This window comes from Catharus ustulatus, chromosome 9 (genome assembly GCF_009819885.2).
Source record: "Catharus ustulatus isolate bCatUst1 chromosome 9, bCatUst1.pri.v2, whole genome shotgun sequence".
NCBI lineage: Eukaryota > Metazoa > Chordata > Aves > Passeriformes > Turdidae > Catharus > Catharus ustulatus.
This window is the reverse complement of record NC_046229.1, coordinates 3,399,561-3,425,529: the sequence shown is the minus strand read 5'-3', so window position 1 is coordinate 3,425,529 and position 25,969 is coordinate 3,399,561. Positions and strand designations below refer to the sequence as shown.

The window sequence follows — 25,969 nt, the reverse complement described above, 5'->3', positions numbered from 1 at the left end:
TGGTGTAAGGAGCCAGCACCTTGCTCCCATCCCTGGCACTGGGAGGCACAAAGAAATGATGGGGCTGCTCCAGGGGATCCAAATATTTCTGTTCTCTCTGTTTTTGCAGGACACATGGTCAGCACCCCAACCCTGGCTGTGGTGTGCCCTCCCACGGGGCCACCGTGGCACCCCAGCAGTGCCCCTGCCCCAGCCAAGCCCAGGCTGCCAACACCAGCTCTCAGACCATGCTGGGCCAAACCTTTTACTGGAATTACTTCTCCCAGGGTTATAAGGGAGGGATACTGCTGATCTAGCTGTACCACTCTCATTGACAGAGAGCCCAGACCCTGTTCCTGTTATTTTTCTACTTTAATTCTTTACTTTTAAGATTTTTTCTGTAACAGAAGGCTCTTTGACAGCTGCATCTCCATCTGAAAACCTGCTGGTGTTTGGGGGGGTGTCCCCACCTGACCAGCTTTGCACTGCAGACCTCCTGCCATTTTCCCACATGTTAGACCTCAAAAGTCCTGATTTTCAAAATCAGGGAATTCACATTCAGGAAGTTTCCAGCAGCAGAATGCAGAGAGCTGGCCGTGTCCCCCACGCCGTGCAGAGGGGAGCCAATTTTGCTGTACAGCAGAGCATGCCAGAGCTGGGAATGCAGGAGGAAGGGGAGAGGTGAGGAGCAGGAGAGGGTGGACAGCAGCTTGACAGGCTGAGGTGGCTTTGGTTTTGGGGCACAGATTTTTGTGAGGGAAGGCTTGGAGCAGTGGTTGGGTACTGGCCCACGGCTCCATTTAAATCAATAACGAAGTGGGCTGGAAAGGATGTGACAACCCAAGCAAACTGCTGAGGAATGAGGCAGCTCAGAATCCAGATTTCTGTCTGCCATGGCCATGAAGGATGGATTTGCAGTAGGGCTGGGGGCTGTCCACTGTTAGGAGGAGAGGGAAGCAAAGATCATCCCGTGTACAATATAAATGTAAGTTGTTATTACTGCTATTGCTATGTCAGCCGTAAACTGTTCCCACGAGAACAGAGGTGCAGCATCATTGAAAAAGAATGTCTTACTGTGAAATGGGCAGCAGAAACACTGTGGCATTATCTGCCAGGCAGTGAATTTACCTTGGTGACAGATCATTATTCCCTCCTGCAAACGAACCGGATGAAGGGCAGGAACACAAGGATAACTCAGCAGCGCTTGTATTTTACAGGCTTCTGAGTTGAAAACAAACAAATAAACAAAAAGTAGCCAGATAAAACTGTAAGGATGGAGAAAGTCGAGAGGCATTGCTTGGGGCAAGAAATGGGGAAGAAAGCAAATTTGCTTCCAGATTTATTTTAACGTGACACGTGGACTAAGACATGGATCCAGCCGTAGGCATTAAAATGAGACACCAGCGGTGAACCTAAAATCCTTCCTGTCCCTCTGTAATCTCTGGAGATACCAGGTCTTTTGAGAATTAATCTCAGGGAGTTTTTTAAACCAAGATGTTTCAAACACAGTAATTGCTCTGGTCCTGAGATTCTGCTTCTGGAGGAGGTCACCCATCCTTCTCCTGCTCATCCTGACAGGCCAGAGCAGAGTTGAGACAGAGCAAAGCTGGATCTAGCAGGGCACGTGGACTTGGCTGAGTGATTTCTTCATCATTGGATGTAGGGAGTAGAAGAGTGGACAGTCTATCTACTGCCCACATGTACTTTTTCCCTTTCTGTTTTTCTTTTGAATTCTACAGAATGGGAGTTTCTTAGATAAATTATCATTTTTGATAAGTGTTCATGTGCTCTGTGGAAGAATGTGTCTAGGGATGGGCACACTGAGAGAATTTCCTCCTCAGCTCTTCCAGTGAAGTTTTGTTCTAAACTGCCCAAATGAAACCATTATTCAAAAGTAAAAATGTTCTGTTCCAGTTCTTGTTTTCATTCTTTCATGTGTCTGGGGACTAAACTTCTGTGAAAAAGAGCCCATTCTCACAGGATGCCTTGCCTAATTTTGCAGACAAGAGAGGTTCAACTATTCCAATTACGATGAGATAAGAATCTGAAATGTTTGGGATCACATCCATCCTGAGTTGAACTCTAACTTTTCCAAAATGCATCCATCATTATTTCCCCCTTTTTTTCTGCATTTCAGTAATGCAAGCAAAGGAGGAACAGAGAAGAAATGAATGTTTATGCATCATAAACCATAATAAATGGGTTTTATTTTACCTGAGTTGGTTTAATTGAATGTAGTGCTCTGCCAGTGGAATTCCTTTTCCTTTTTCATTTTTTTCCTGCCAGCTTGAAAGTCAATCAGAGCACAAACTGTCACAGGTCAGATTGCTAAGCCCAAAACATGAAGTCCTGGCCTCTGTGGTGTCTTCAGATTGTCCTAAATACATGAGGATGGGGCAATCCACCCCAGTGCCACGTTTGTGCATCCCAGGGTGCTGCACTGTGCCACACACACTGACTGCTGGGATGGGTTAGAGGGTCTAGAGAGGCAAATCTTCTACCACAGGAAGGCAGTGAAAAGGCTTAACTGTCCAGCTCAGCTTCCAGCAGCAGATTCATCCTCACTGGTACCCCAAGAGCATGACTGAGTTGCTGCAGGCGCCCTCCTGGGATGGGACATCCCTCCAGTGTCATCCCAATTCCCTGAGCACCTCCCCTGGAGCCACCCAATCTGCCACACATGGGATAAGGTCCCTTTCTGCCTCTTCTGCTTGTCGTGTTCATGTTGAATCCCTCCCAATGAGTGAGCTCCGAGGCCCCCTTTGGGCTACAGCTCGAGCAGATTACACGAGAAAAATAAACTTGGTCCGTGTTCTGGCCTGACCTTGGCCTGAACCTGAGAAAGTGAATGTCCCTATCACACCAGCATGTGTCTGTGAAAGTGCAGTAAACACAAACGAGGGTCACTGGCCCTCTCTGTCCTGCAGTCCCAGGCCAGGAGTCTGGAGTTTTGGGCTGTCCGCCCAAGTACTTGCTAATAAATGTCCATTCTTAGTCCATAAAGGAATGCAGACAGGGCATCCTGCCCTACCAAACACAAACTTAGAACGAAACGGAAAGAGAGTCTCAGTGCTTGTGCAGAGCTCTGCTGCTGGTTTCCACATCCAGCAGTCCCTTCCCACTGGATTTATGTTGCTAGTTTGGGACTTGGCTGGGAATTGCCCGCTAGTACACTGGGTGTTCTCCACGGCTGTCTGGAAGCGTGGCTGCCTGCTTAACCCTGAGTGCAGCAGAGCTTGGGGAGCCAGTCAGTCACTCTGTGGGGCTTCCACATCAGTGCCTGGGGGAGGCAGAGACCTGGCAGAGCCTGGGATTTGAGATGGAGAGCCTGGGTCACGCCAGGACGGGGCTGTGCTGCTTGCAGGGCTGTGCAGCACTTCGTCCATGCACCTTCCCTATCCCAATGGAGCCAGTCTGGGGCAGATGATTGCATGACATGACATGACATGACATGACATGACACAAATCTCTTCCCAGTCACAAGAATAACTAAGGTGTAAAGTTAGTTAAAATAACTAATATGTAACCAGTAGACATCAGCTTGCTTGGGACTAAACGCTAGCAGAGTTCTGTGCAAAGAATAAAGGAGTAAGAGACTCCTGGAGGGAAAACTCCCAAAAATTCAGTTTAAAGGACAACAGGTAAATACACAATATCTATGGAAATTACAGTTTACTCGCCATTGGTGTCAGATGAGGTGTAAGAAGTAGTTCTGAAGGGAGAGGAAAGCCATGGGCAGAGGTGGAGTTGGCTGATCCCCGTGACTTCGCTTCCATGCCCAGCTCCTTACTTTCACATCACTTTTGTACAATCTAATCTTGAGCAGATACTTCCACAGCTTCCATTACCATGGTGTCCTGCCAGAGCCTTTAGAAGTGCTGTGGTGTGAGGAGAGGGCAGTGCCAGGAAGGGAGGATGAGAGGAGCCAGTGGATGAAGTCTCCAGGGGTTGTGTCCATATCACCCAGGGGAGCTGCCCTCAGCTGACCCTGTCCCCACCAGCTCCTCCTGGACCCTGGGCTTTCCCAGAGAATCCTGCCATGTTATCTGGATTGTTCCTGTAACTATAAACTGACCTGCACATTAAAAACCCCCTGATATCACTTTTTACAGCCCCCTGATTCTGTGAGTCCAACTCTGAGTGTATCTCAAGGGTAACCCTGGAGGGTGCACTTATCTACCACCAGTTGAGGGAGGGAGGGTTTTATAGATGCTGAAATAATTACAGCATCGTCGAGTGCAGTTGTATAATTTCTTGGCAAAATACTAATTAAAATGATATTTACACACAATACTTATTTAAGCTTAAGACTTATTTAAAAGATACTTCCAGGGCATCTGAATCATCCTGGTATTTCATTTCACCATCTAAAATTACTTTTGAAATACTACATTTTTTTTATCTTGCTGTGTTATGGCAATTAGAAATCCCTGTGTTTACTAGGAACAGAGAGTCCAGCAGAGCAGAGTGTTTAATGTGATGAGCAGTGTTAGGAGCTCAAAGAAAAGTCAGATGCGTGTCGACACATATCAAAGCTGTTCTGCTGCTCAGAATGACTGTTCGTGATACTTGTTTCATGATAAACTTCCTCAGAACATGATGTTACTGGAAAAGAAATGATCCACTCTGAGAAACACGCAGGTGACACAGTTGAGTCAGCAGCTTGCAGCAGTGACACAGGCTTACGTTTATAAAAATCCCCTCTGAACTTTTGTCTCCTGCGTGCGTTCATCAGGGCCTTAAAATCTGTCCTGCTTCTTGTGCTCACTTGGTGGCTGTTCAAACTAAAATCTTCCCACCAGCCTGATGAAGAGGTAGATTCCCAGCCTTAAAAGTCTCAATAGTCACAAAACTTTCCATCTTTTGTAAGAAATTCACCGTATAAATGTTAGTATCTCCGGTGACCACTGATATCTCCAGGGAAATGATAAACATGGAAAAATAACAGACTGCTGTGGAAAACCAGAAAATCCTACCTCCCATCCGAGAGGATTTAATTACTGGAGTTGCAAGCATTTCTCCGTGCACAAGCATCTCGGCATTCATAGGTGGAAAGTACCTCATGCTGTGTTTGAAATATCAACTGGATTTAAAAGAAGGCTTTGTGCTTCGGCATGGACCTTTCTTAGCCTCCTGCAGATGGTTCCTGTTGCTGAAAAGAGACATGACTTGTGAGATGGGGAGACCTCCGTGCCGATTTTCTGTGCTGCTCTAATCCCGCTTTACACCCATAAAAGACTTCAGTCCTTAAGCCTTTACCCTCTTTCTCCTAAATATTAAAATTATTTTCCTGAGTGTCATACCGTATTAAAGCAGAATGAAAATGGTTTTAACAATTGCTGGCATGGGGCTTCTGTACAGCATGTGTGTCACAAATCATGTCACTTTTCAGCAATAGGGCTGCTGCCAGCGGGAGGCTCAGAAATGCTCATGTTAATCAAAAATTTTAATTTCAAATCAAATTGACAGTTTACACATGGTGAGAAATGCTTCTCACCATGTGATATTTCAGTATGCTACACTGGGCAAAATGGGTGCACTTTCCTGTTAAGAATTTTGACTACAGTATCTGCAAATTTATGGGTTTCAGTGTATTGGGTATGGTAGTGGTTGATCTAAGGGAGCCCCTTGGAGAATAGGAGACAGAAGGGTTTTCATGCAGCCTGGCACTGGTAAGCCGCTGTTGGCACATGCTGCTGGAGAAATGACAGGTATTCAATAAACATCACTATGGTTAAGAGGAAGATTTAAAGGAGGGAGGGGCTGCAGTGCTATAAACAGGATTTGAAACAAATGTGCTTATTTCAGCCCGTGATTAGTCTGAATACCTAAGTATTCCACACCAGTTTTTAAATATCCTTACATTTATTTTCACACTGATGTTCTTCACACAGCATGAACAATAATATTTATGGCATTAATACTGTAGCTAAATTCTAATTTGGAGCAGTGCAAACCCAAGTAGGCTGTGCGTGTTCCAAGGCACGCTCCGGCGGCGTGCGGACCGGAACGTGGCTGCAGCACACAGCCCTGCCACCGGCTCCTTCCTCCTGCCAGCAGCTTCCTAGAAACCAGTGGGCAGATTCAGGAGGCAAAATACCAGCTGATACTTGGTGGGGAGTGAGAGGAGCAAGGGCTGGTGATGAAGAGGAGCAAGGGCAGCTGATGGAGCGAGCCGTGCAAACGCACGCTTCCAGGCTGCACCAGAAATAAGGTGCTGGCATCAAAAAATGACCAGTGGATGGAACTGTGATCCTCACATTAGGAGGTTTCCCAGCTGTCTGGGGAGTCCTGGGGTTAATGCAACGCCAGGCTTGTGATTGGGACGTTATTTTACAGAGCCTTGGAGATGGAGGTGGGCAGGGATGGCAATATCCCCTCCTGGGTCTTGCCCTCCAGTGCCCGTATTTGCCGTGCTGGTGGGTGCCCAGGGAACACCCTGCAGCACCACACGCTGCCAGCTTTCCCTGGAAGCTCCATTTGGACACTGAGTCACTGGCAATATCACCACAGACCTTGGAGATCTCAGCTGTCACTGCTCTTGTAACCAGGGCCGATATGAAAATATGAAGATAAATAACTCCTTCATATTATTGTTTTCAGGGAGGCAGGTTTTTCTTTTTATTACTCTTTTTATTGTTGGATGCTATAAATATTCCAGAATTATTATCCCAAGGTAGATTTCATCTCATTTACTTTGAAATGCTTTTGAGGAGGCACATTATTTTATAAGCTGCCAAATGAGTATGACCATTTATAATGATTTTTTCCTTCTTTTCTTTAATACTTCATTTTTGGATGGAGGACCTGAAACAGAAATATGCTAATTTAAGACATCTGTTGTTTTTCAAGCTATAGGCCTCTATCGGTATTAATGCAGTTTTTTTTTATCAAATTTGGTTTATGGTAGACAGGGAGATTCTAAATTTTTATCATTATATCAAAAAACTGTATTTAACTGATTTCTCACTCACACGAGTACTGAAAAGTACCCAATGATGTTAGGAGCAATCAGAAATGAAAACCCACACCAGACATCTTAGGAATGGTTTCCATTACACAAGGTCTTTAATGTGAATTGAAATGCTTTCAATGTTTCAAGAAGACCTTTGTCTTCAAGAGAGAGGAGCCATCCGTGTGCCACCACTTGGACAAAACCTGACATGATTGATTGCAATCTGTAATCGGTTCATTAACAGTAATAAGTTTCCATTAATTCCACTATCTCTGCACTTAAATATAAAATGAGTTTGAATCTCCTAAGAGCTGAGGCTGCAGGGGATCTGTGCAGGACCAGGCTGTTGGTGACACACCTGATGCCATGTTTGCTGTGGTCCACGTTCATTAATTTGCAGCCCGGACTCTGAAGCTCAATATGACAAATATTGAAAGCATAATTTGGAGTTTTTCTCATTAGAGATTCTAAAGTGCCATGAGCAGGAAAAGTAACACAGAGAGAGAGGTTACACATGTGTTTGTGTTCTGATTCACCTCTGGAGCATCCCTGCTCGGGTGGGTTCCTTAGGGAAGGGTGACAGTCCTTCCTCCAAGCCACTCTTAACAGACATTGATTCCCAATGGCCACAAACCAGATGGAAAAGGAGCTGAACTTGAGCTCTGGGTACCCAAAAAAAAAAAAAGGAGTATTAGGCATTGAATTTCACTGACTGCTGGACACAGACTTTTTAGCTAAAACCCAAAAAGGCAAATCATTTACCAGTGGTTTTGCATATTGTGAAGGGTTAACAAAACTTTCATTATCACAGTCTATTAAGCCAGGACCAGGAAACAATTTCTAATCAACACTCAGATCTGGGCAGGGATTGTGCAGTCTTTTGTAGGAGGCCTCAGATCTGTGTTCTCTATTCTCACATGCTCACTTCCAGCTGTTGTCATTGAAATCCCACATAATCTCCCCGGGTCAAAGGGCAGTCATCCATGACTGCCGCTGTTAGGAGGTTATGCTGATTTCTGTTGTCAAATATTGGCCCTTTTCTCTTTCAATCACTCCCATTCTACTTTTTTTAACAAGAAAGATCCAGCCTAGAATTGTATTACATGACTTTAAAGTCTTAAAAGTGTTCCTCTATTGTACTGACACGACATGCCCTGGACGGTCTAATCCATCCTGCTATGGGCCACAGAGAAAGTTCTGGTGCTTCCTAAAACCTCAGCCAAAGGCAGGTAGCAAGTCAGGGAAAATAACAGCATCTGTGACATGTGGCCCCACAGTTATTTTCATAAGAAAATGTGCAATTTGTCCGAGGTGAGCTATTGCTGTGCCATTAAAATTGTATTGGAAATAACAAGACGAAATAGGAGTGGGAGCATTTGTCAGGGAATGAGTGTCTGCATCACTTTTAATGTGTAATATCTTGCTTAACTCTTCTATGAAATGTCCACAAATTAAAAATGTGGTCTGATTTGCCATTAAAGGTTTCTCTTTTACAAATTTGAGGGATGCATTTTGTGCAAAACAATTAAAATAAGGCCACTGTGGCAGCTCTGGTGATCAGTATTTGGGGGTTGCTGGTAAATTCAGATTTCATTGTTCCTACATTCAGTATCCCAGCCTGGTGTTGTCTGCCATCAGAATGGCACAGACATTCCCTTGGACAGAATTTTGTGGCTGGCATAGATGTTCTCTTCCATCTCCATTTTTTTTTTTAGATTCAGAGTTAGTTTTTTTTTATATATACAGCTTAGCCCCATGGATCTTGCTTTGTATTTCCAGCTGGGGATAGAGCTGAGCTATTTCTCAGCAATGGCAAGGCTGCCTCAGCTGGGTCAGCCCAGCCTTGATAAACTCACCTTCCAATTAAGCAGAGTGTAAATGTTATGAAGGTCTTGACTGAAGCACGCATGTTCAGTCCTTCCCTGTTCTGCTGGAGAGTGCAGATTAGGAGCAGCTCCCCCAGCCCCATCCTCCTCAGCCAGAGCAGCCCTGGAACTGCTAATCTTTTGGGAGTCCTGGGGGTGAGCCGGGTTCCCTGTGATAACATCCCCTCTCTCCAGGCCTGCGTGTGCTGTGTGATACAGACATTAATTTTCTCAGCCACATTATTGCTCTGCATTGTTTGTGAAACATGGGATTATCTAGATAGAGGATAAAACCAAAAGGAATCAAGTTGCACTTCGAGCAGAGAGGGCTTTTCTTTTAATCAGGCATTTGGTGAAGATAATAGGCTTGAGACCCTAATTGATTATTACTATTTTAAGGTTTTAAGATGGCTATGTATAGTGAGATGCTGGACATGAAAAAAGCCTTAGAAATGGGTTCAGTGCTAGTTTGGGGGAACTTGTGTAATTTCAAAACACTGAAAAGAAATCAAAGTCTCCCAAAAAGCTGTTTACTGAAGCTTAATACATTGTCATTCAGATTGTAGTGGAAGAAAAATAACTGAATTAGGGCTTCTTCATCTTCAAAGTAGTAACTCTGCCGGTTTTATTTAAGCTTGGCTTTCAGGGAACCAGCTGTAGCTCTGTTTAGAAAATACCTTGTGTATTTATGGTGCAATCTAACTGTTTTATAGCAAAAATAATACTGTTGGATTACGCAAGGAAGCCTGCTAATTAAATAACAATAATACCTTGAGCACCTTGAAAACATCTTCAGATATTCAATTAAGGAACAATAACCCGATGAACTTTAACCTATAGACTATATTCAGTCTTTCTACATAAAAGTAATTGCATCAGTCATGATTTTCTCAAGCTACAACACAAGCTCTTGATTGGTAGCTCAACGTCTGAGACTTCTTTTTACTGCATTAATTGGGAAAGCAGACAATACTCTCCCTGTAAACTCCATTTTAGGACGAAGGTTAGTTGCCTTTGTACACGTTTACTCATTGAAATAGGAATGTTTGCTTAATAATTCAAAACAAATAGCACTAGACAACAAGTCCTAATCCTGATTTCTCCTCTGCCAGTGTAAATTAGGAGAAAATGAGGTGAAACTCCATTTGATCAGTGCAGAAAGATTTGTTTAAAACTTCTTTGAGAGACATCAGAATTAGGCTCCAGCAACTGAAGCCTTTTCTTCTGACTTCTTTGCTGGGATCCAAAAGAAGAATATGTAAATGGCAATGGGATTTTTCTCCCCAATTAAAGCAGCCATCAAGTTATGGAAAGATGTTTTCCATGTGGTACCTGGTACAATAATGTTGTGCTGTTGTGCACAATGATTTATTAGTTACTGATCTTCTAGATTCAATTTGGTCTTATTATCCTGGGTATTTCCCCCTCTTAGAGAAAAGATGATCATCTTTGTGGGCCAAAGTGAGATCTTAGGTGATGAGCCAAGTCCTACCTGCCCCTAGACTTGACTGAAGGAATGACTGAACCATTTATTTTGATTCCTCCTGGAGGTTGTCAGCCCATCTTTGTTTGGCAGGGCAGTGAGCACGTGCTTTAGCCAGGCAGGTGATGGAAGTGAAGCACGTGCTCCAGCAGCTTTGCTGAGTCAGCCTGCCCTGGCCAGCCATGTCTTCATTTGTACCCCAAATTTCACTGCATGAACTCTGCAAGGTTCATTTTCAGCACCTGTTTTACTACCAAACTGTGGCTGTTGCACAAAGCTGCAGACATGACCTGCCATACACAGCAGTTTCAATGTCCCATCTCTTGGATATTGGGCAAGATTGTCACAGTGCAATATTTCAGTAAAGTGCCCTATGAAATGTAAATGTTGGGAGCTTTCAGGATATTTAATCATCTTTTCAGTGCAGAAGTTTGTTAATGCTAACATCTACATATGTAATTGCTTGACTTTACCTATTTTTCATCTCATTCAGAATTAAGTGGATCAGCCAAATTGATAACTTTTTTACATTTTGACCCCTGTTAATAAAGTTAACTTCACATATTTTACCAATGCTGATATTTCCCAGTAATTCTTCTTTTGCACATTTCAGTTCTTTGTACTGTTTCCCTCGTTTTCTTCTCTCACTGTTATCCCAGCTCAGCAAAACCAAGAGTCTTAGGCCAGGCAAACCTTTAAAAATTCCATGGGGTTCTACTGAACTGCAAATTCTCAGACCAACCAAACCTCAAAATACATTCATGATCCAGCTCTAAGCTAAGGGCATGGCTTTTGTGAGTATCAAGGTATTCTTAATGATTGGCAACACAAGCCCCTGATTTCCTAATGTTTGTAAGTAAATATCAAGTTGGAGAGTTGTGAAATTCACCTTTTATTTGTGAAATGTTTATTTTTGGTATTGAAGGATGAAAATCTAACCATGCTCATTGCATGCTGTTGTTTAATGATTACTATCACATGTTCTCCCATAAGGAATGTTCCTGCAGCAGTAAGTGGACATTTCAAGTGTACCCAAGATAGGAATATTGAAGTCAGCAAGCCCAAGATAACTTACTCATCTTCTCCCATGCCATGAGAGTTAGAATCTATTTAAAATGGCACTTTGGTTTCACCTGTGTGTGACAGGTTAAAGTAACGTGGTTTGCCTTGCCACAAATCACATTTTTACTGGATAATTGCAAAGGGCTTTCCCTTTTTAAAAATCAACCAAATATCCTACTGTGGCTATGATTCAGGATGGGTTTTTTTTTTCCCTTCCATATTTAAATTTCACCTTCACTCTCCATGCGGTGGGGACCCGCCTGGGAAACGCAGGTGGGAGTGGACAGCAGAGCAGAGCCAGTGTGGTGCTCTGCAGAAAGAAACAACACGTGGCAGATGTTCGTGGCATTGCTGGATGCACTTCTGGAAGTTGCTCAGATGCTGCCATGATGAGCACAGTGTGAGAAGTTACACAGCATAGACTGCCTTCCCTCCGAAGGGCTCTGCGGAGTAGTAAGCGTCCTGGCCCCCATCCAGCAAGGCACTTAAGCATATGCTTAATTTTAGGCACATGAGTGGTTTCAGTGAAGACCTAAGAGAATTATTTTTAATTCACAGATCATTTAATTCAATAGGCAGGTCTGCTGCAGCATATGAAAAGTAGATCTTCATATTAAAAATACTTGGGAAATCGGCGATGAACAAACGTTGTGTATGGGCAGCAACTGTTTCTAAAAAGCAGAATGAGGTAGTCATCACCTTTATTGTGGGAAAATACAAAGCAGGTCAGGCAAAAGCACTGAACAGCTATCTGGGAGCTATTTCTAAATTGAAAATAAGGAAAAATAAAAGCTTGTAAGAACATTTTTTTTCATTTGAAGTAGAGAAAAATTTATTCTCTTGATGTAAATAAAAACCTTGTTTGCAGATTGAGGAATTTGTTTGTGTTGAATTTCAGCATCAATTTCAATATTTTATAGTGCATTTATCTACAGCTGGAGCATGACAGATTTGTGTATATTTATATGTTTGTGTACATAATACATATGTATACACACATACACAAGGATGCCCAAAGATATACATATACACAGTTTGAAAACTCATCATTATTGCTGGAGTATAAAAACATGCCTGATGCAGAAACTTGTCTGGAGTCTGTTAGCTTAGAGACTGCGTTCATCTGGCACCGTGGGCTCCTCGCAGAAACAGGGAACTTCTTCTGTGTAGGAGCAGAATTCCAGGAGATCTTGGCTGGAGGTGAACAGCTCACCTCCCTCCAGATCTCTCCCAAACCTTTCCCTGACACGCTACCTGACATTCCACCCTCTGTAGAGCTGTACAGAACTCTTTTTTGCATCCCATTCCGCAGGTAGAAGTGGCAGTGGGATATTCTGGGTTTGTTTAAACAGCCCCAAAAGAAAGCCAGGAGTACAAATGTGCAGCTAGCCCTTAGAGAAATGGGATTAGCCATTAGAGAAAGGTGCACAGGTATTCCCAGCATGAGCGTGGGGTGCAGGAGAATACATGGGATGCAGGGAAATCGTACTGAGCCTGACAAACAATTAACGATGGAGCAGATGGTGCCCCTGCAAAACATTCAATAATAAATGTGTGCGTGCGCCGGAATCGGTGACTCTAAGTAGGACAACCTAAAAAGGTATGCCACTTATCCTGTGGGCAAGCAGGACTTTACAGTTCTTTTAATAATCCCTTTATCCTGCGATTTCTGCTGTGACCCTGATTGCCAAAGCAGGAGGTCAGCCTGGCCAGTGCAGCCCTCCCTCTAATTGAAGTCCGGCTCTGTCCCGCCCGGTCCGGCCTGGGCTGCAGCCCGGGCTGCTCCTTTGTCACTGAGCATAGCCGTGAAAATTAAATGAACATTTGGTGGTGGGCATGTTTGCAGAGAAGAAGGAAAATACTGTTATGTAAAGTGCCATCACATTTTGATACCGAGTGTAGAGGCATTCCTTGCACGAGGAGCGTGGATGTGTCCGCCCTGCTTCTTACAGACTGTCCACAAAGTTATTACTTTTTCTTATGCAGAGATTTATTTTCCTTTTCAAAACCTGGTTTTAAATGTTAGATTTTTTTTTTTTTTTAGTTGAAAAGGCCTTAATTTAATTTTTTTTTAAGATCCCCCCAGTGTAACCTTAGAAAAATGAAGAATATGTCTTTAAATCTTGTTTGGTTTGAATGAATGGGTAGATAATCCTGATCAGATGTTTCTTTAGAGAATAATGTTTAAAACGATTATGGAACTTAGCTGTCCTGTCTGTTTCCTAGGTACAGTATTTTCATTTCAGTTGTGAAGTCATTAGGGGTCATCCAAGGTAACCGTTTATTAAAATAGTCCTCTTTTGTTTCAGATTTCCTGTTGAGATGCTTTAACATGTAAAAATCTCCCTGCTGATGTGTCATGTTAGCTTTCCTAACCTCTAGATAGAAACCACAAAGCAGCCTACATAGCTGTATGACTGGTTACCCACCTACATAAACAATAATTACTGCTAAGTGGGAAATTAGATGTCACATTTTAAGTGTAAATGAAAGTAAAGTATTTGAGAATACTGTCATTAAATGCTTAAAGCTAATCGCAGTTCTCTCACTCTGTTTGTTTTGTAGGACATTTGGGCTTCCAGGACAGTTTTGTCACATCAGGTGTTTTCAGTGTGACTGAGCTAGTAAGAGTCTCACAAAGTAAGTATCATTTTGTGGCCAGTTTATGTGGTTTCTGCAATCCAAGTTGTCTTTTTTTTTTTTTTTTTCTTTGATTCTTATGGTTCCCTTTCTCAATTCAGAAACAGCATCTTGAAAATTAGGACTCTCTTCTCCCCTCTTCTTACCAGTGGACAGCATTTATGTGCCACTTCTTTAAGTGGGTGAAAATAAACCAGCAGAATTTTAAAGTGAGCTCATAAATAATTCGATTCTGCAAACTTGCATGTGTAAGTTGATAAGCTCGTCTGGTACCCAGCTGAAAATGGGCAGAGTGCAGACAAATGCATACAGAAATCAGCTTCCTATGGATCCCTTGGAGGATCCAAGGGCTGTATTGGAACCAGACCTCTGGAAATTACCTGAGCTGTGCACATAAGCCTGGAAATTTTCTGATGCTGTTTTTTCACATTGTGTTCATCCATGCCATGTGTACATGTGTGTGTGATTCTTGAGGCTGTCCCAGTGCAGGGCCAGGAGCTGGACTTTGATGGGTCCCTTCCAGCTCAGGTGTTCTCTGAATTTGGGGTTTGTACACCTGCAAGTCACTGAAGTCATTAATAATGCCAACAATTGTGCCAACTTCAGCCCTGATAATCTCACACATCCTGACTTCCCCAGGCCCACATTTTCCATTAGCTGTATGGAATTCTGTCTTCTAGAAGGATTTGGATTTTGACCTTTAAAGAAATGCTAATGCCCCCAGTGTGAGTGACACACTGCAGCATGATCATTACAGGCTTGTCAATACTCACTAACAACACTGAATTAAGAGTACCTGTCACCACCCTGTTCCATTGATCAAAGGTGCATTGATTGGATTTTGCAAAGGCATAATCCAGATAGTCCAAGAGTATGGACAGGGTCTTGCAGAGACACTGCTGCTAAGCCAGGCCTGTAGGAACAAGTCCTTTAGGGATCTAAAAAAATTATTCCCTGTGAGGATGGGGCACAGAGAAGCTGTGGCTGCCTCATCCCTGGAAGTGTCCAAGGCCAGGCTGGAGCAACCTGCAGGTGTTGTGGAGAGTGGAATTCAGGGATCTTTAAGGTTCCTTCCAACCCAAACCATCTTTTCTCCAGCTAGTGTGGAGCTGTGGGATAATATCACATCATCAATCACCACTGCTCCAGGTGAAACCCTGAGCTCTGTGACCCTTTAAAACCTTAGGCTGCAACCAATCTCTTTAAATGATAAAAATGCTTCTCCTCCTAGATAGCAGAAATATTTATTTGTGTGCTGGCTCTGGGCATGTAATTTAAGTCATTCTGGGGCTAGAATCTAACTGGCACAAACTTAGTAGAAAATCTGTGGTTTTGAGTCAGAACACAGAGTTTCTCAGAGGATTTTCCTGGTTTATTTCCTCTTTTGGAAAGACACTAACTAGTAAATTGGTTTTACAATTAAAAAAAAAGGATGGCACAAGGAAAGTATAAAGAGTGAGAGAGCTGTATGCCCTGGAGAAAGGCAGAGATGTTGCAGAAAACATTTCTCCTGAGCTTCCTTCCCTGACAACCGGTGGGAATTTTGAGAGCAGGGCAAAGTTAAGAGGACTCATAAGTCAAGAGGAGCTGCTGAGTGCTCAGCACACCAGTTCACTTGCTGAAGTGCTCAGGCAGAGCTTTTGGCATCCAGCTGGGCTGTGCAGGGAGCAGAGCTGGCTGCTACCTGCAGCCAGGGTGGACAAGCCCAGGCTGTCACCAGGATCCCAGCGTCTCCACGTTGTGTCACTTCATTTCAGCGTGACAGCTTTTCAGTGTGAGCCTTTTGAAGCCCCAAGGGTTCACCCTCCCCCTCTGCAAGGCATCCCACTTCCCCACAGTGTTATCTGCACTGCAGAGCTGCTCTGGACTCTGTCAGCCGTGCTCCATGTGTGCACTTTTCCTAGGAAAGTGCCCCACTCCTGGCTGGAGCCTTCCCAGCCTCCCCCAGAGCTTGGCACTCACCTCCTGAGCATCGTGTTTCAAGCTTATTAATTTTCCCTGATATTTTATTGTAACTAAACTGAAACACTGGGTATCAGAAATCCTAGCACTCAGCATGTTTTGCAAATTATGAGCTGTGTCTGAGACGTTCCCTCTGCTTGCAGTTGACGTGCACCACCTTCAAGCATGGGGCACCTGCATGCAGGAAGAGCATGGACTTTATTAGAAATAAGAAAGAAGGTGTTGGTGGGAAAAATATCAAGATTGGGCTTTTATCTGTTCCAGACATGGGGGTTTGCACTGTTTTTCGTGGGCTCTTTAATAACCCTGGGAGGTCAAGACCTCAGTTTTATATCCTGTCTACAAGCCAGCACCTCTACCAAAAATAGTGTCCCCAAAGCATATCGGGATATCACTTCAGAACTGACTCAGAGGGAAGGGTGCCAGCAACTGATTTAGCTACACTGCTTTTGATAGCACCCTGGATTTTCCTTGGAGATGCCCCAGACATGTACTGACCAGCCTTAACCTTGTTTACTTTATGAGGTCTGAGAAGCCCACAGCCTGACATGCCCTGGCTACCCAGTAGGATATGTTTAGTGTCAAGTCTAGCAGCATATTCCCAGAAAACTCAGTATTAATTCACATGCTCATATTCAAAGAATTATTTAACATAACAGAGCAACAAGGTAATTGCTGCATATTTACCTAAATTGGTAGGCAAGGTCTTTTAAAGTTAATATAACCCTCTCTGGGTCGTCTGTATGTTCCTGTGTTCTGATTTGAGACCAGTCCTCCTTCCAAAAAGGTCATCTTTGTGTCTGCCCACTGTTATTTTCTTGCTATGCTTGCTTTTGCTAATATAATGATCGAAATAAGTGATTTCCCCCAATTTTAACTGGCCCGTGGCAGCTGTTATCTAAAATTAATCTTACAAAATATTGTGGGTAGCAATTATGTGCCAGGTTTATTTAGTAAAGTTCCCAGAGGTCCACATGACAAGGAGTCTCAAGTAAGAGGCAGTTGTCTCCGTCATGCAAATTTGGGGAATGAATTAATCAAGTGAAAGGTCAGCTGTTTCTGTTATCTATCTTGCCTATCAGTGCTGATCATCACACTTCTGTGAGCTATTGAACAAGTCTAGACCGTGTTGGTAACAGAAACTTGCTTTCTTCAGTCCTATAGATGCAGGTTTTCTTTCGAAATGCTGCCCAGCTGCTGAGCCTTGCAGAGCCTAGTAAAACAGAGAAAAGAGATCATAGATGTGCATCTGAAAAACAAAGACTCCTCTCCAGCCCTGTCTGATGTGGGTGTTGCAGCTCATGCTGTCAGTTCTCCTCCATTATTAGCAGGCAGAGGGTGTGAGCTCCTCTCTGAGTGTTGTCTGTCACCCCAGATACTGGGGAGACCCTTCCAGATAACAGAGGCTTCATTCTTCCCTCTCTGGAGAGGTCTGTGCTGACAACAAAAGGCTCAGAAGCGTTGGGGATGGACGGGTTTGGGAGCTGACAGCCAGCTGTTGGCCAAGTGAAACCTCCTCCTTTTCTCCCCTTGTTGGGAAAATATTCCCCTGCCTGTGGGCAGCTGTCTCAGGGCACTGAGGAGACCCTCTGCAGGAGGTGCCAAGTGTCCCCTTCCCCTGGCGAGGGCTGGGAGGTCCTGGCAGGCTGGAGCAGGGAGAAAGGCACAGGGAATGCATCCCCCCTTGGCTTTGAGTCTGCACCATGGGCTCTAGTGCAGGGAGAGCTGCTGGGAAGATCTCCTCCCTCAGAGGTCACTCAAGCAGCCAGATAAACTGCACTACCCAGGATGTGAAGAAAGATTCAGGATTTATGAACGTTGGCTAGAGCCAAATCAAACATATTTGTTTGGTGGTGTGTTATTTGTCAAAAATGACATCATTCTTCGTGCTGATAAACAAGGGAATTCTGACTGCACCCTGGCCTGAAAATGCCACACGTTGGGTTCAACGTGTGCTGTGTGCAGTGAGGAGCAGGGGGGGATTTGTAATCCTTCTGATGAGCCTGTGGCACCACGAGCACACCACCTTGGTCACTGCTCCTGTGCACACACAGAAATGGGCCAGCTGATTATCCCTGAAACACTCAGATGAATTCCACGGGTGTGGGCAGGGCGGTTTGGGAAGCTCAGGATGCTGCCACGCTGATGCAGCAGGTGCCAGGCTTGGGGATGGAGCAGACAGGGGCTGAAGTGTCCTTGCCATGAGGACAAGGGCTGGGATGGAGAGGCACTGCCAGCACTCCAGGCATGGAGGAAATGCAGCCTCCTCGTGCCTCCTGCCCAGCTTATCCCACTGGGAAAGTGAATCCCAGCACATCCTGGGTGTCCTGGCTCTTGTGGAGGGGCTGGGCTGGGTGATGGATGCCTTTTGGTGGCCCAGGAGAGGAGGAAAGGTTCACAGAGCACGTGTGTGCAGGCAGGGTGTGATAAACCTGCTCTCCCTGAGCTGCAGCCTGTGTGTTTTCTGCTATACTAAGCACTACAGTAGTGAAGGCAGTTAAAGTCAGCAGCATGAAAATGAACATTTAAAAAGATTCTCTATATTCCTTAGCAAAGCACTGCTATCCAAAACTCTCTGTGTGGGCTTGGGTATGAGAGGGAGGGAAAAAAAAAAAAAGATTATAATAAAAAATAGACTGCAGGCATAGAGTGAACAGTTGCCGTGACCTTGCCTTTTGTATGCCATTACACAATTCAATGGCAGTCCACTCAAACCTTGCTCTCGATCAATATCCTATTAAAGCAGCACAAAAAGTCTCTATAAACTTAGTGGTTAGCTATGTTTATAAATGGAACTCAGCATAATTAGATGGTCAATAGCAGGCTGTACTTGTAATTTTAAAATGAACATCACACATTTCATATCTGTTGTATTTGGTGAAACCTCTTTGAATCTAATGATACATTTGGAGCAAACAAAGGCCTTCCAAAAAAAAAATAAAAAAACCCACACAGCTCCCCTTTCCTCCCAGCAGCAGCAGCACAGTGTGTTTCCCTTTGTTTATGGAGTCACAACACAGGAAAAAGTTTATTAGTCAAATGTCGTGTTTCTCCCATTTAACCTTAAGCACATTATCACTTCACTGCAGTGTTACATGTGTAATGATCTTAGTCACATCCCAGCCCCTCTGTAAAAATAAATACATACAAATGGGGAAAAAAATAAAGAGAGAGGCTAAATATTAACGTGGCTTAAAGAAAGTGCCATTTTCCAAGGGATACAAATGCCAGCCTAGCTGGTTTTACTTAGTGGGTTTCCTGTTCTGTAATTCAGTAATTTTTTTCAAAATAAATATTGCAATTGGGTTAAGTCAGAGGGCTTTTTCTTAATTTCTCCATTATTTTTCTTGACATTTGGGGTGAGGAGCTGAGCTGGAGGGAGCAGGCAGGGAGCAGGGTGGTGCTGCCCTGCATCCCAGGAGTAGAAAAGAGTCAGGCAGAGGCACCAACCTTCCTCCTCCTCCTCTGTTTGGGCAAACCAGCTCCTCCTGCCCCTCTGTGTCCCAGCTGCACAGGGAATTTTTGTGATGCCAGCAGCTGAAATGGGGTGTGGGGCAAGAGGGATCCTTCCCTCTCATCTCCTTCCAGCTCACAGCCCTAGGTCAGGTGGCATCTTGATGAGATTCTTGCTTTGACTCACAGTTGCAGTTTCTGACATCCTTCCCCATTTGGGGATGTTCCTGAGCTGTCAGGAGGTCACTTTGCTGCAGAGCATTTCTTACAGGGGTAATGGTGTGTTTTAAGTGTCGTTACCTGGAGTTTGTGAGGCTGCAGCTCCCACCACACTGCTCCACATGGGGCTGGAGTGTGTTCCTGGGGGTGTAGGAACAGGGGTAGGGAGGTTAGGGTAGATTGCCATATGCTGCAATGAACAGCTCTGGTTTAGACAGAGTTTTTTAGTTTAGACAGAGTTTTTTAGTTTAGAATAAATTTTTTAGTTTAGACAAGAGTTTTGCTGCAGTTGGCACCACTTTGATCCCTTTGCCTACCCTGCAGAGATGCTGCCTTTGCTGGGAGTGATAGAATCAGAATGGTTTGGGTTGGAAAGGACCTTAAAGCCCATCTCACTCAGCAGGGACAGCTCCAGGTTGCTCCAACTTGGCCTTGGACACTTCCAGGGACGAGGCAGCCACAGCTCCAGCACCTTGTGATTTACAGCAGCAAATGCAATAACTGCAAGCAAAGGTACAAATAGGCTTTGGTGGAAGACAGGCACTGTCAGAAAGGCTGGAGAAGGGATTTTGGAACAGCTCAGCCCTGTGCAAACTTTGCCACAGCACTTCTGGGGCCAGAGACCTTGAGCTGGTGGTGGCAGGGTGGTGGCTTCTGTGCAAGGACTGACACAGGGTTCAGGTACTGGCCTCCACAGCCCAACCAGGCACTTTAACCTCTGCTGGTGTCTATTAAAGGTGATTTTTGTTCTTTAACCCTCTGGTTTCAAACTGGCATGGTGACCAGCACAGCGTTCTCCGTGTTTGCTCCCCAGGCAGCAGCCCCTGTGGGATCAGCCCTTTCTGCTTTGCACTGAGTTTACACAGCATCAGCAATACTCTGTTCCCACCCTAGCCCTACTCTGGACACACATTCCTTTTTTCTATAGGGCCAACTCAAGAAAAATCTGGGATTTGGGGAAAGGGCAATAAACACAGCAGGGGAAAAGAAAGAAAGAAGGGAAGCCTTACCCACATACCAGTTTTTCTTCCTTATCTCCTTGGAATAAAACTGTTTCATAAATCTGGCAATGTCCAGGAAATTCATTGTGCCTCAGAAAGAAACAGTGCTTTAATTTAGTGCTTGCCTTTTTATGTTCCTGTTTGGAAAACTGTGTGCTTAACCTGTAAGCTGGGCTTTGGGAGGCAGAGAGTGCAGAGGAATTGCTCAGGAAAGGGTTTGCAGAGCACAAATCTGTTTGGCAAGGAAGTTGCTGAAAACTGTGGAGTAGATGCTGCAGAGAGTACCTTTATGATTGATTTCCATTCAAGTCAGACTGACTGCAGTGTGGTCATTTTTCTAACCCATAACTGCACACACTGCAGCAGTCTGCTATCTGCAGGGTGTCTGAATTATAGCAGTCCATGTCCCTGTTACCTTTTACACAAATTACTTACACCGGTTTCTTTTTCCATGCAAATTCATCAGTTTTACAGCCTCTTGTAGCTGCTGTCAGGAAACTGTTGCAGAAAGCACAAATTGATAAAACGAGTTAATTTTACTGTGCTTAATTTTTCTTTCCCTCTGTTAACACAACCTCTCTTATACCCAGTGTGCAGGAAGCATATGATAGTTAAGAGAAGATAACAAAGGATTTGAGTGTTCTTGTCATAAATTACTTCCCAACTTAATTCCTTTTAATGATCATTCCAGATTTCCCCAAGTTTTAATGGCGTTGTGCATTTTCCGTCCCCGGCTTTTAAAAGTCCGTGGATATCCAGGCTGTTCCCTTTCTGTCTCAATGACGTTCTTAAAAGATCCTTGCCAAACAACAACTAATTGTCTTGTGGGGATGATGAGGCAGCTGCAAAGCTACATTATTCCTCTGTCAAATCTGACATTGTGAGCTCCTTAAGACTTGGGGTGAAATACTGGCCCCGTTACAGTCAGTGGCAGCACTCCCAGCCCAGACATGTTAGCTGGGTGATAGGAGCTATCCTGTCTTCATTTCCTCACTCCTTCCCTGTTGGACTGAAAGATTTCTTCATGTTTGAAAATGGGCCAGATTCTCAGACCAAAGATTAAACTTGGCTCAGCATCCCTGTGTGGCACTGAGACTGCTTTGCCTTTGTGGCTGTGAATCAGGGCTCTCAGACAATGCAGCCCAGGCCAAGCTGGTGCAGTTCATTGTGCAGGACGTCCTTTTTCAGATGGCTCTGAAGTGTGAGAGAAAATCATGATCTGTAATTGTCAGCCCCTGAAGTTGTATTGTCCTGTAAATAGCACTGGAACAGCCACAGTGGACATGGTACCATTTGCTTATTAGTGGCATTTCAGCACGAAATCCATTCTCTGCTGACTTCAATGTTAAGCTGCTCTGCTCCTTGTCTGCTCCCAGAAGAATACAGCACATGGAGTTCATGGCTTGTGCCTGCAGATTTCAGGGTGTGTAAGAATCAGTGATGTTTAATGTGAAACCAGAGATCCAGGACAGGGAAATTGCAGGGATTCATATCCCTTGCAATAAAAATTTCAGTGCTGGATAAGGTGATGAGTTGAAGAGTGGAAGCTCACTGCTGGATAAAACTTTTGGGGAGTCATGTGCCTCTAGCTTTGATTTAGCTGGAGGAGAGGCCAGAGGAAAGCTCAGATGCTCTTAGGCAGAAATGAACTCAAGTTTCTCATCTGCTTTTTTAACCTCTGTGCTTGTGGCTGTACATCACATGTACCCCAGAGGTTCTGAGGTGTGTATTTCCCTGCCTGTGCTGCTTATAGATCCTGCCAAGCACTCTACAGGGATGGTGCAGCCCATCTGTAACCATGCCAATAGAGACAACGTGGTCCTAAAAGCAACAAGTTTCATTAAATGTTAGAATGACATCCATAGAAAAGCAGCGCCTAGAGGAAGTCATAATTGTTTAATTTTAAAAAATAATAATAATATCTTTGGAGGAATGTAAGAGAGATTCTACATCATGGAACATTGTATTCTTGATAAAATTTCCATCTTCTTGATTGCAATGCCAGGTACCATTAACATTTCCTAATTTCCACATCCCACCTGTTCCCATTGTGAAACTAAACACACCCATGAGGAAGAAGAAAGTGATTTTGAAGTGCAATTCATGCCATATTCACATGACTTACTGACTGCAATCTCTTTTGTTTCCCCAGCACCGATAGCTGCAGGAACAGGCCCTAATTTCTCCCTCTCAGATTTGGAAAGTTCTTCATACTACAGCATGAGCCCAGGAGCAATGAGGAGGTCTTTACCTAGCACATCCTCTACCAGGTAATTCAATCTCTGCCTACTGCCAGGTTCCTTGGAAACCCAGGCCAGCATCATCATTCATCTGGGAAAGCAACCATTAAATTCTCTGACAAGCTGTTTGGGGGCCTCACCATGTGGAGCAGTTTCAGATTCACAGAGCTGAATGTTCAGCTGGATTGCTGTAAAGTTCTTTTTGTGTGTGCAAGCCCCTGAGAAAAACTGCTGCATGGACTTGTGTAGCTCCTGGTTGTATCTGGGTGTATCAGGAGAAGTTCCACTGGAATTGTTGAGTTTCAGCTTGTGGCTGAAGAGAACCTGGAGCATAATAATATGCAAGGAAAGTCTTAAGATAGACTTGCATGTATTCTTTATTGTAAAAAGTGTTACCTGTGAGACTGTTTTAGGGCCTTGCTCTATAAAGCATTTAGTTTTAATAAAGCATGTAGAAGTTTGTGACTCAGCCTTTGGAAAACTGAATTGCTAATGCAGATGACTGCCCCATCTGATTGTGATTTTGACTTAGATGCCAACTATCAAACAAGGATATTTTTTATTTTTTACCTTTCACTTTAATCATCCATGAGATTAGATTTATAAACAAGCTCAGTCACTCGAGTAGTCTTGAACACTATTAAGGAACCAGATTGATCTTTTTTCGCCCACAGCCAAAATAGATCACTTATTTCAAAGACATGACAAGAAAGTCTAACTCCAGCCCAACGCTCTTTTGCATTTTTATCTCAGCCTGCAGTGCCACCAGCTTAGCAGTGAGAAAGTGCACGTGTGAAAAATCTCTATGGTTTGAATATAGCTGTTGTTTTTTATTTTAAAAATAATGATCTTTAACGAGAGGCTCAGCAGTAACTTCTTACAGTTTGCAGTGATTGGAAGAACATTCTGTCTTACACTTAGTGTGCACATTATGAAGCTCGGTGACTACAATTCCCATTACACATCAATTAAAAACTTTGTGCTGTTTCTTTCTTGCCTGTAAACTGTGTAGCCTACAGCACTCATCATTAGCACCATTCTCAGGTAGAATTTACTGGTGGCTCCAGAAGCAAAAGTGAGGTTATTAATGTTACTTAAGAGCTCAGTTGTTGCTCTTCTATTCTTCTGCAAATAGCTACCACTGATAAGGAGCTAATTATAAACAGCATGGGTAGTTAATAACTTGGTAATATGTTTGTTTTCCTCTCATTAGGCTGTTCCCAGTCAGAAAAAAAAAAAAATTCTTTAAATACACAGACTCAGCAGAATTATCAGGCGGTAATTATATTGTATGCACACAATTTCCCCTATTGACACATAACAATTCTCTAAATTAAGGAATGGCCAAACCTGCATTCCACACATGCCATAAGACTTATTCTTCCTGTTTCTCACCAACTGGTTTTGCACACCCGCCAGCTCCTACCTGTGCAGAGCTTTGGGTGGGGAAGGCTGCAGGCTCTAAACCAATAGTGGAAGATTTTATGTCTGTTAAATGTGTTCCCCCTACACAGAGGAGCCTGTTCTTGAATGCCTTAAGTCTTAATAGAATACAGATTTGGGGGGATAAAAAAAAAGTGAGCTGGCCCAGCCTTGGAAAAGTACTTAGAAGAGAAATTCTCAGTGAGGTCCCCACGCAGTCTGTACAACTCATTATGGAAAGCAGAGCCAAGCTGAGTGTCTTTGGCTCTGGGATCCTCTCCCTGCAGAACTGCTGGAGCCAGTGGCCACCAGAGACCACTCAAAGGGCTCTTCTGTGTCCTGAGCCTCTGGTGAGGGAGGTGTGATGTATCACAGGGGGATTCTTTAATGCTGACACTGGCCAGAGATACCCACTGGGGGCTTTCTGTGCTTGCTGGCACAGCTGCAGAGTCAAATGGTTCTTATTGCAAGATAACGTGAACATTTGAACCAAGAATGGATTCTTCCATCATTCACTTGCCTATGTTTCTTCTTATGGGACTGAAGTCTGGGCTAATTGAAAAGATTGAAAATTGAAGTTTGAACTGATAAACAACTTGCTTTCAGAATTAGCAGTGAAAAAAATCTGGTGGTGAAAATAAATCTCATGTGCCATCACTGTGTTCACTCAAACTGCAAGAACCACGCAATGAAAGTGAAATTCTTGCCTTCTTATTGACCTCTGCGTGCTTTGAAAAATGTCCTACTTCTGAATCTGTGAAAGCCTAAATGTCAAACTAACTTCTGATCAAACTGTGCATGTTTAGGGGTTTGACCTGTGAAATGTTGTTTTGTATCTCATCGAAGTGCCTAGATCTGTTCTACCTAGAGTTATTGTCAACAGCAGTGCCTTGGTTCCTCTCCCATGCCTTCATGATGGTTTTTTTTTGCGTTCTCAGCTCCACAAAACGTCTCAAGTCTGTGGAGGATGAGATGGACAGCCCTGGTGAGGAGCCGTTCTACACAAGCCAAGGGCGCTCTCCAGGCAGTGGCAGCCAGTCCAGTGGATGGCATGAAGTGGAGCCAGGTAAGCCCTGGCTCCCAGAGCCCCAGAACATCATCTCCACTTGCTCTGTTTCGTTATCAGAATTGCTGTCTTAGAGAGGTGACCAGTTCTAGACGTCTCGTCACTTCCGAGAAACGGGCTAATGAAAATATGGCAGTGGTTTTATTGCTCCTGCAGCTGTGAATGTTTCTCTAGTGTGTCACTTCTGTGTTTTGGCCAAATATCTGAAGTATTTAAATAATGCAGCAGAAGATAGGCGGTCTTTTTCTGTCAAATTGTCCAGATTTAGTTCTGGGAGAGCGTTTTCTAGCAAAAAGCAGTACCTGTCTGGGCTGTGCTCCATCAGTTATGCTGCTTAAATAAATATCCCTAAACTTATATAAGGTAGAAGGAGTTTTCAAGCATTATACAACACTTGAGATCACTTAGTAATGACTTTTAAGAGACTTACAGAAGGAGTTGTTTTATTAATCTGTAATGCTGTGAAGTGTGATTGGAGGCTTCATATCAAAATAGATATCACTGGGTGTTACACTTCAGAACGTTGAGGAAGCTCTTTGGCCTCTTCTCAGTTAATTTTTGTGTGTGATCTTTCCTGTTGATCATTTTTTGGGTTATGTTATGTTACATACTTAACTGTCCA

At 43.8% G+C, this 25,969-nt stretch overlaps 1 protein-coding gene across 11 annotated transcripts in view; it reads left to right on the top strand.

Moving 5' to 3' along the window:
- Window positions 1–25,969, top strand: part of NFIA (nuclear factor I A) — a 248,099-nt gene that overhangs the window by 144,853 nt on the left and 77,277 nt on the right. For all 11 annotated transcript variants that reach the window (XM_033067031.1, XM_033067027.1, XM_033067022.1 and 8 more), the window contains exons 4-6: window positions 13,910–13,984; window positions 22,772–22,889; window positions 25,220–25,347. In XM_033067031.1, the coding sequence (XP_032922922.1) occupies window positions 13,910–13,984; window positions 22,772–22,889; window positions 25,220–25,347 (321 nt within the window). The remainder of the gene's footprint in view (window positions 1–13,909; window positions 13,985–22,771; window positions 22,890–25,219; window positions 25,348–25,969) is intronic.